The 11004-nt window shown below is 38.2% G+C and overlaps 2 protein-coding genes across 5 annotated transcripts in view; both read left to right on the top strand.

The window, feature by feature from the left end:
• Positions 1–1407, top strand: part of LOC122026347 (transmembrane 9 superfamily member 2-like) — a 32494-nt gene extending 31087 nt beyond the window's left edge. Inside the window, exon 6 of one of the 3 annotated variants that reach the window (XR_006124115.1) lies at positions 1163–1369. The gene's annotated coding sequence lies outside the window, so the exon portion shown is untranslated. Of the gene's footprint in view, positions 1–1162 lie in introns of all 3 variants that reach the window. The other 2 variants (XM_042585031.1, XM_042585030.1) reach the window with 2 other exon arrangements.
• Positions 1408–6843: 5436 nt separating this feature from the next.
• Positions 6844–10710, top strand: LOC122026205 (homeobox-leucine zipper protein ROC8-like). Of its 2 annotated transcripts, none has more exons than XM_042584854.1 (10): positions 6844–7191; positions 7274–7391; positions 7526–7714; positions 7830–8288; positions 8366–8467; positions 8541–8750; positions 8874–9051; positions 9142–9413; positions 9496–9585; positions 9730–10710. In XM_042584854.1, the coding sequence occupies exons 1-10, from the start codon at positions 7097–7099 to the stop codon at positions 10108–10110; spliced, it is 2094 nt and encodes a 697-aa protein (XP_042440788.1). In that variant the 5' UTR covers positions 6844–7096; the 3' UTR covers positions 10111–10710. The 2 variants fall into 2 exon arrangements, with proteins under 2 accessions (XP_042440788.1, XP_042440789.1); XM_042584855.1 differs by having other exon boundaries at positions 9145–9413.
• The last annotated feature ends 294 nt before the right edge of the window (positions 10711–11004 follow it).

An 11004-nucleotide genomic window follows, 5' to 3' on the forward strand; every position in this document is an offset into this window, starting at 1 on the left:
ACTAAAATTGTATCTGCTAGTATACATTTTTAAGATTATTATTACAGGTATCAAATAAAATTATCTCTCTATATTACTAATTAATTATAATTTAAGATAGGATACATTACAATTTATTTTTAGTTGGCCAGATTTTGGCCAATAAAATTTACCGATAAAAAAATACAAATAATTCCTAGAGGCTTACCTAGTCAAAGGATTTCACATATATATTAAATAATCCAATGTTAAACAAACAACGAATGCATTGTTCAAAGATTTGGTGGAAGTATAAAAAAAAAAAAAACAAACTTCACTGGTCATAAATTTTGAGTTATAGCAAGACCCTTAAGGAACCCTTCATGCATTTAGTTTTTCATTATAAATCATTTTCAGTATATATATAAATATATACTTTTTAAACTTTACCATGCAATTTATTTCTGGAGAGACGTATAACTACAAGTACTAGGGGCGGTGGAGATAATAAATTTTGTGCACCAAAAACTTCAGCTGGTCAGTATGTATCATTACTCTCTACCCAATTGATATTATATCTCCAGTGTTTGCTTTTTCTGCTTCATTCAGCAGGATATACTACCTCAGTCACTCACCAATTCTTTTTAAAAAATGAACAAATTGGTTGAGAATATGATTCACTTAATCTAGTTTGATGTTTCAACACTAACATTACAGTCACTTACTTCTCTACAGTGGATATAAATACTGTAAAATTGTGTCATAAATCTAGCAACTGTTCATTTATAAGTAATTATTTGCAGTATTGATGAGAAGTGAAACCAGCATTCATGGAGTTTGTGCTCCTTTGTTTCTCATCCCCTATTCAATTCTGGAAGCCATTTCCAAAGGCTATCAGACATGCATTAAATCTTTTAATTTTGGGAATAACTTCATCTCATTTATGCTTCTGTTGAACTACAAGTAGTCAACTTCCCTACCACGTTAGATTGAATTTTGGGTATTGCTAAACGGTCAGAATCTGGCCAGCTAGAATATATGCATGCATGCATATGCATGGGTATTTTAGTAATTTCATATGGTCACATTAATTATATGCATGTCCATGCATGCATTTTAATTGGGAGATAGGGATTTCTAGCTGGCCAGATTCTGGCCAACAAGATTTACTCTTGAATTTTATCCCCTACTTCACTTGTGGTAGTGATGGTGGCGATAGCGATGGTGATGCTCGGAAATTGTAGTGGCGGCTCAGCATTTCCGATGATGGGGCATTTAACGCAAGAGGGCTTGAAGCTATAACGACAAACACCTTGAGTGCGTCGTCGTACACACAATTGTTCTTTAATTTCTCGAGTAAGATAGCTTGTAATGCTCATAAGATACATCTTCATTCACTCAAACAAAGTTACGTTAGAAGGCGGCACCTTACGACAATAAAAGTGCCCCTTTAACACCACTAACAACAACATTATCCTATATAATTATTGTGAATTCGGTAACTACTTCAATTGAATATTAAATCATTTATATGCATTGATGTAATCAACTCGTTCGTGTTTATTATCCATCGAGAATAGATCTTCTCATGGTCATAGAGGTGAGAAAGTGCTCGAGTTGCTGCACTAGTCACATCCATCACATCGCAATACAAACCCAGAGGGCCGTATCATCGTCTTCCATGCAAAGTTATGAAAAAAATCGATAATGCTGTTGTCGATTAGCAATAGATCAACAGAGACACTATTACTCGAATCGACACATCAAATCTCCTTGTCTGTTCTCAATCTATTTGCAAATACTTCTGCATGATCTTCTTTGCTAGTTCTACTATAATATATAATCAATTTTCAAATCTGATTACCTTCGAAAAGAAAATGGATGTTTGGCAGAGGTTTTCAAATCTGATGTGAAATAATAAGAGAGAATTTAAGTTATAAGAGTTTGCACAACTAGAAGTGAAATAATAGTCACTGTCTATGCAAATTGAGAGAGTTAATAAAAACAATTAAATGAAAGAAAAGAGAAGACATATCAATTTCTTGTAAACTGAGAAAATAAGAGAGAATTTAAGTTACAAGAAGCTTTACTAAAACAGAAAAACAAGCAAGTGCACGTTGTCGCCCTTGACATTTTTACATATTTAAATTTTAATATTTATTATGATATATCTATTGTAATCTTTAATTTCCTTCGCTCTTGCTAATATTGCATTCAATGATGCTAAATGGGCTGCCAAAATAAATGATTGGAGGCCTGTCTGTGGATTTCTTATATTGGAAGTAAGGATGTCAAGTTAGATAAATCAGATCAGATTAGATTAGGTTAGATTATTATTTTTTTAATTTAATCTGAACTCGATCCGAACTTGAATTTAATCCAAAATTCTTAAACCTGAATTTGAACCGGACCAATCCAAATCCGACCAGATAACTCGAAAATATGATTCAAAACGATTTTTTTAAAACTATTTTCCTTATAATCTTTCACTTTTATCTCAATACTCCATCATTATTATACTAACATTGGCATTAATATACATAAAAATATCTTAATTTTTAAAATAAATTTAATTTAGCCCTAAAAAATCTACTAAATCCTATATTTTGGTCAACCGAACCCGACCCGACCCGACCAAACCCAATCTAAAAATTTTCAACCCTCCAATCCGAACATAATCTGAATTCAAAAATGTTCAATTCGAACTTGATTTTTTTCAGATCGACTCAGGTTAGGTGGTCATATTGGATTTATTTTAAACACCCCTAACGGTAAAGGATTCTCTAATATTCTAGTAAATAATAATAAGTCTCAATGTAACATGATATATAAATTTTTGCTAGCACCATCTCTAATGTATTTGATTTATTGTCTACTTCATGGTATAAGTTTTCGATTCCATTTTCTGCTCCTATTTATGGTGGCAAAAGGTGACTACACTCGCCCTCAGCGCCCCCGCCAATTCGTCCCAAGGCCAACACGGAGGAGGTAAATCACAGACGGCTACTAGCCTTTGGAATAGAAACTAGCACATAAGGGAGACATTTATCTCGACTTTACCGATTTTCTGCTCCTATTTATGCTAATGAACAAGTGTACAAATGGTACGTAATAGTATCTTTGGGCAAAAATATAAGGTCGCCCCGATTTTATAAATCATAAAAAAAAAAAAGATACTCTTTGTTTAAAAAAAAAATGAAATAGATACCCCTCTTACAATTTTATTCTAAAATTATCTATCCTTTAACCTAGTGCTCTTGTATAAGCTACCAGATAACTTCTATAAAGTGTAGAAGTTACCGAATAGCTACTACAACATAGTTAGGGTAAGTTTAGGATTTAGATTTAGCATTTATATCATATAGAAGCTATTCAACAATTGCTACAACATGTGAAAGTTATCTAGTATCTATTACAACGTGTTTAATGTTAGTTTAGGATTTAAATTTAGGGTTTATCATATTTAAGATGAGTTTAGGATTTAGATTTAGAATTTATACCATGTAGAAATTATTCAGCAACTGCTTTAACATGTGAAAATTATCTAGTATTTGTTATAATGTGTTTAGGGTTTAGAATATTTGAACACTATTGTATCAAATAACTTTTATAACTATTTTAAAATTATTTTGATGAACTTTAAATAATTTTAACCAAATTGGTAAATAGTATTTTGATATAATAGTGTTCAGATATCATAAATCTTAAATCTTAAATTCACACTAAACACATTATAACACCTACTGTGTAGTTTCTACACACTATAATAACTACCAAGTAACTTCTACACATTGTAGCAATTACTTGGTAACTTCTATATGATATAAATCTTAAATACTAAACTCATCCTAAACACATTGTAGTAACTACTGAGTAGCTTTTACACGTAGTACTAGTTACCCGGTAGCTTCTATACCTTGTAACTTCTATACAGTAGCTACTACAACAAGTTTAGGATTTATATATGATTTAGGATTTACAACGTGTAGAAGCTATCGGGTAGCTACTATAAAGTGGAGAAGCTATTTAGTTGCTACTACAACATATTTAGGGTGAATTTAAGATTTATGATTTATACTATGTAGAAGCTATCCAATAGATGCTACAATGTTTAGAAGCTACTCAATAACTGCTACTACGTGTTTAGTGTGAGTTTAAAATTTAGATTTAGAGTTTAGGATATCTGAATACTATTATATCAAAATAGCTTCTACAACTATTTTAAAATTATTTTGACGAAGTTTAATTAATTTTAATCAAATTTGTAAATAGTATTTCATATAATAATGTTCATATATCCTAAATCCTAAACCCTAGCCTCACACTAAACACATTGTAGTAACTATTGGGTAGATTCTACATGTTGTAACAGCTACTGAGTAACTTCTACACATTGTACCGGCACTGGTAGCTTCTAGATAGTATAAATCTTAAATCTTAAATCTTAAACTTACCCTAAATATGTTGTAATAGCTACTGAGTAACTTCTACACATTGTAGCAGTTGCCGAGTAGCTTCTATACGTAAATCCTAAACTCACCCTAAACATATAACATGTTGTAACAGTTATCCGTGTCATGTCCAAAAGGAATGCACATATTTCTACAATGACATGATATTCCACTTTGGGTCTAAGCTTTCATGGTCTTATTTTTGAGCTCTATTCAAAAGACTTCATGCCAATGGAGATATCCTATATCCTTTTAAATCAATGATCTTTTACATATCTTTCCAATGTGGGACTTTGATTATATTCTTAATAATCCTCCCCTTAAACGATCTGGAAGTCCTGAGCGCAGCGCACCCCCTAGAGCTTCCCCAGCCGTAGAGATTCACAGTGTAGCTTTCTAAGCGCAGAGATGAAGAGTAGGATGAAGAATCAGTGTCTTGAGCATAGAGCGTTCATCTCCTTTTATAATGTTGGATCAGATCTTATCTGGATCAACTCTTATTTGAATGAAGCCTTCTCTCTATCTACATCATCTATCTTATTCTCATCCTGATCCAAATCATAAAGATGATCTTTTGCCACATTATTTTCCATGTCAATATTTCTGACAACTCAGCAATCTAGACCGAACCCAGTCAGTCTAACGAACCACCAATTCGGTCTTCTGAACCAGTTTAGATCCGTTTCAACCTGAGTCAAGTTTGTTTCACCCATTTACATTTGTCTATTCTCTCTTTTGCTTCCAGCTCTAGGTTCCTACAAAACAACCATACAAACACAAACAAGCCACTTAGCCTATATTTGTAAGTCTACCTGACTTACTAAACTTACCTTTTACTTAGAGGTCCCTCCTCTAAGTCTACCACCTAAGGGTCAATTCCTTAAGATCAAGCCGTACTCCTGTAAGTCTACCCGACCTACTAGGCTACATGCTTGGACTATATCTAAGACTTTATCATTACCAACCCTTAATTAAACTGACCAGAGTTAGGTATTTTGTCAAATATTAAAACCCTAAAGGTTGATTATTTTTATCTGGTGCTCCTTGCACCAACACATTACTCTCATGGTCCGAGCCTCCGGTAAGCATCCAGCCACTCTTAACTTGCTCCGGACCTTCCTGTGATCATTCGATTATCCTGACATGCTTTGGGTCTTCCTCGCAAGTTCCAGTCACTCTGACATGCTCTAAGCCTTCACCGTAAGTATCCAGTCACTTTGACTTGCTCTGGGCCTTCACTGCAAGTATCTGGTCACTCTGACCTGCTCCGAACCTTCTCCACAAGTATCCGGTCACTTTAACTTGCTCCAGACCTCCCTGCAAGCATCCAATTATTCTAACCAGCTTCAGATCTTCCCTATAAGCATCTAGTCATCCTAACCTACTTTATGCCTTTCCTGTAATTATCCGGTCACCCTGACATGCTTCAGACCTCTCCACAAGCATTTGATCACTTTGATCTGATGTGGACCTTTCTGTAAGCATTCAGTCACCTTGAGCTTTGTGCCTCCTAGTAAGCATCCGATCATCTTGACCTGCTCTAGGCTTTTTCCACAAGCATCTGACCACACTAGCCTACTCCGAATTTCCTCGTAAGCATCCGATCATCCTAACCTGCTCCAGGTCTTTCCCATAAGTATCTGGTCACTTTGACATGCTCCAGCCCTTCCCCACAAGCATCCAATCACTTTGACATACTCCGGGCCTCTCCGCAACTTCATTTAAGGTAATCTCACATGATATCTGGTCTGGACCATGACTTTTATACTATTTGTTGTGTCCAAAAGGAATGCACATATCTTCAAAATGATATGATATTATTCATTTTGGGCCTAAGCCCTTATATTTTATTTTTGGCCATACTCAAAAGATATTATATCAATAGACATATCTTACATCCTTTTAAATTTATGATCTTTTTTGTATCTTTCTAATATGATATTTTGATTGTATCTCTAATAATCCAATCTCTATTATATGTTATAGAAGTTATCTAGTAGCTTTAACTTATAACAATACTACTAGATCAAAGGATAATTAAAAAAAAAAAATGAGGGATGCCCATTTAATTTTTTTGAAAAAAGGAATGCTCAATTGATCTTTCTTTGAATTTGGAAAGTCATTTTTATTTTTTCCTATTATTAAAAAAGATAAAGCAAATATAAATGGATTGCTATTTTACTCAATTATTTTACAGTCTCCAATGAATCAAAAGAAGAAAGGATCCAATAAACCCTTTATGTCATGATTTCTGCACCCCTAAACTGGATGTTCAAATGTGCGGAGAGAACTAGAACTGGATTCTTCAAGAAAAAATTACAAGGGAAAAAAAGACTTTTATATATATATATATATATATATATATATATATATATATATGTTGTACCTCCAAGAGACCATCAAGCCTTGGCCTTTCAAAATTTCCGGTCAGTTATTGATGGCTTTAAATACAGAGACGGGGAGAGACAGAGAAATTGAGAGATTTAACGAGGAGGAGGGCGAGGCGAAGCCGCCCGAGTCGCAAGCAATCTGTTGAAGGCTCGCATCGCCGCTTTCCTCGTTTGGTTTCTCGCGCCAATTCCTAGCGCAAGGGAGAAAGTCGCCACCTTTGAACATCGACGAGGCGTGGGACGACCGACCGCTTCGCCATATGCGTCTTGTCTGCACGTAACTGGAAGTGCGAAAGGATGGACTCCGGCGACGACCACGATGTCCTTGACTCACGCGGGAGGAAAAAGCGGTACCACCGGCACACCCCGCGGCAGATTCAGGACCTCGAATCGTACGCCCCCTCTCCCTGATTTCTCTCTCTCGGTCATGGTTAGTGTTGCTTTCTGACGGGTTTGTGCTTGCTTTTGATCTAGGATGTTCAAGGTGTGTCCGCACCCGGACGAGAAGCAGAGGATGCAACTGAGCCGTGACCTTGGGCTGGAGCCGCGGCAGATCAAGTTCTGGTTCCAGAACCGGAGGACGCAGATGAAGGTAGCGGCCGCCTCCCTAACATTCTCTTCCTTTCTCGTTATGTTTTCCATATATTCTTATTGTTTTCTTGCTAGAAAAAAATTCCATCTTTGTGCCCTTGTTTGATTCCTTCCTCCTGGTGCATCACATCGCAGGCACAACAAGATAGGTCGGATAACTGCTTGCTGCGCTCCGAGAACGACAAGATCAGGTGTGAGAACATCACGATGAGAGCGGCTCTTAAAAATGTCATCTGCCCTTCCTGCGGCAGCTCCTCCTGCACCGAGGACCCCTACTTCGACGAGCAGAAACTGCGGATGGAGAACTCGAGGTTGAAGGACGAGGTAACGTCAATCTTAGCTTTCTTTTGGGCTAACGTTAACATTGTTGCTGTGTGTAACTAATCAAGGTTAACATTGTCGCTTCTCATTGCTCAGCTATAGATGTTCTTCCTTGCAGCTTGATCGTGTCTCTAGTCTAGCGTCGAGGTACCTTGGAAGGCCCGTTACCCAGCTTCCCCCGGTACAATCAGTATCCATCTCATCATTGGACCTATCTGTCGGCTGTTACAGTAATCCAGGGATAAGCTCTTCCCTTGACCTTGATCTTCTACTGCGAAACTCTTCTTCTTTTCCATATGCATATCGCGCGGGCATTACTGAGCTCGAGAAGCCCCTTATGATGGACATCGCAAGTAACGCGATGGAGGAAGTTATCAGGCTTGTGCAGGTGGATGAACCCCTGTGGGTGAAGTCTGGAAGTGATGGGAGGGAAATACTCCAACTTGAGACATATGACAGGATGTTTAAAAGATCAGGCCATCAGCTCAAGTTTCCAGATGTTCGAATTGAGGCATCAAGGGGTTCGGCAGTGGTCGTTATGGATGCTACGACATTGATCGATATGTTCATGGACGCGGTAAGTTGGAACCTCTTTTTCTGAAGAACACGACTTCTACTTGATCTACATTGCTCCTGATTCATATTTTGTGGCAGAGTAAGTGGGCAGAGCTGTTTCCGACAATTGTTTCAAAAGCAAGGACCATTGAAGTCCTTTCGTATGGAATGGCTCAAAGCAGAAGTGGGTCGTTGGAATTGGTAATGGAAATTCTCAAGCTCTTCAGATTGATGCCAACTTCCTCGTGATACTAACACATTTAAGGACATGCAGATGTATGAGGAGCTACAGGTTGTTTCACCAGTTGTTCCTACTCGTGAATTCTTCTTCTTAAGATGCTGCCAACAAATTCAACCAGGCGTGTGGGTGGTTGCTGATGTTTCAGTGGATTATCCTCGGGCTAATCAGCTCACACCTTTTTCTCAATCAAAGAGACTTCCTTCTGGCTGTTTGATTGAGGAAATGGCAAATGGATATTCTAAGGTACTGATTCAAATGTGTATTTGTAGTCTTTTGATCGATAGATTGATGTGCATAATCACTGGATATGATTCATTCTTTCCCAATTTCCATTATATAATTAAACGATTGATGATGTTGTGGTAGGTGACTTGGGTCGAACATGTGGAGATTGAAGAAAATAATCTAATTCCGGTACTCTTCAAGGATCTGTTAGATAGTGGATTTGCATTTGGAGCACAACGTTGGCTAGCCGCCCTCCAGAGAATGTGCGATAGACTTTCTTGCTTAGCCATTGTCGGACTTCCAACTCGAGAGCTCGGAGGTATGACAAGTTTCTGTAAGTTAATTTGCAATGGGTAAACAAACGAAAAGAGTTTGTTTCCTATTTAACTATGATTTCCACTGTGAACAGCAGTGACACCCTCGGCTGATGGTAAGAAAAGCATGATGAAGCTTGCCCAGAGGATGGTGAACAATTTCTGTTCCAATATCGGTGCTTCGAATGATCACAAGTGGATCACGCTACCGGGGTTGAATGATGCTGGAGTCAGGGTTACACTTCACAAAAACACGGACGCCGGCCAGTCCAGTGGCGTCCTGCTCAGTGCAGCAACTACAATATGGCTCCCGATATCACCTGAGAGGGTCTTCAGTTTCTTCAAGGATGAACGAACTCGAGCTCAGGTTACTGCTGTTTTGCTGCATTGTTGTATACTTTAACCACGAGATCAAATCTCATGATCATTTTTTTTTTCCCAATTTTCAGTGGGATGTTCTATCAAATGGAAACACCGTCCAAGAGGTAACCCATATAATGACCGGCTCACATCTAGGGAACTGCATTTCTCTTCTTCGTGTAAGTTTTCTTTTCTCTTCATGTTTTTACCATCTGGTTCTAATAAATTTCGCTCACCTTTGAAAGCCAACCATTCACTTTACTGAGATTGCCCTCTGTCAGAGGTTTTTAATTGCACCCTTTTATGGTGGTGAATGAATATAGGGACTCAATTCTGGTCAGAACACCATGTTGATACTTCAAGAGTGCTGCACCGATGCGTCAGGTTCTGCGGTGGTCTATTCTCCGATCGACGTACCGGCGATCAACGTAGTCATGAGCGGCAAAGACCCATCCTTCATTTCTCTTTTGCCTTCGGGCTTCACCATACTGCCAGATGGGCGATCAGTGGGGGGACAAGGGGCCTCGTCCAGCTCAAATCCACTGGGAGGCTCATCTGGCTCACTGGTCACCGTAGCATTTCAAATACTTATGAGCAGCTTGCCATCGGCGAAGCTTAACATGGAGTCAGTAATGACAGTTAATAACTTGATCGGCACCACAGTTCGGCAAATAAAGGCAGCCTTGAACTGTCCTGATATCTGATTCATGCTCTGAAGTGAATTAAAAGCCCACATTTTACTTCTGCCCCCTGCTTCCTCAACTGCTTCAGATCTGATGGACTCTTAAGGCTCTCCTCTCTTTGTATGTATGGCATTCAAGATAGGATTTAAATGGGTCCTCTCGTGTTGGTTGGTAGGCCTTTGAATGCATGCTTCCGTTGTGAGCTTGAATTGCAACTTTAAGATGCTGCTGTCGTAGCAGCTGTGGTTGCTGCTGCCACTGGTGCCAGCCAGCTTCGGGCCAACACAATATTTTATTTTTACAGGAATCTTTCAGGCTTTACATTTACAAGAACTCAATGAAGTCAAGAACGCACCACACCTGCTTCTCTTCTGCTGCCATTACTGCTGCTGCCCTTTTACGTTCGCTTGCCTCTCCTTCCGAGCAACCCCCTCAATTTCCTTCTTTCCTTCCTCGGCGCAGTCGAGCAGTAGTGGTTCGGGTATTGACTTCGGTCCGGTAGAAGTCGCGGATTAGGATTTTACTTAGGTAATTAAATAGGCTGTTTCAGTTGTTTTACTAGGCGTGGATGCATTTGTGTAATGGAGTAGCTGTGAATTGGATGAAGCAATTAAATTCTCAGCTTGATCTTGAACTTGAAACTTTAGAGCTAGTGGTCCCTGTGTGGCACTGATAGAGCTACATTAGTTTTTTATTTACTTTGGTTAACAAGTTTAATTAGTGCTATAATTGTGCCTCTTCCTGTCTGGATTGGTACTCTCTGCCCCTGTCTCAGTTATGAGCCGGTTGTTGCTGCTTTGAAGATAGCTATTTAGTTATTTGTTGCATAATTTAACTATTCAACTTAGTTTTGATAGACTTATCTCATCTTATCCTAACTTTATTCAACATTCTAAAAATGATGTCGGATAAGAC

Source organism: Zingiber officinale, chromosome 10A (assembly GCF_018446385.1).
Source record: "Zingiber officinale cultivar Zhangliang chromosome 10A, Zo_v1.1, whole genome shotgun sequence".
Taxonomy (NCBI): Eukaryota; Viridiplantae; Streptophyta; class Magnoliopsida; order Zingiberales; family Zingiberaceae; genus Zingiber; species Zingiber officinale.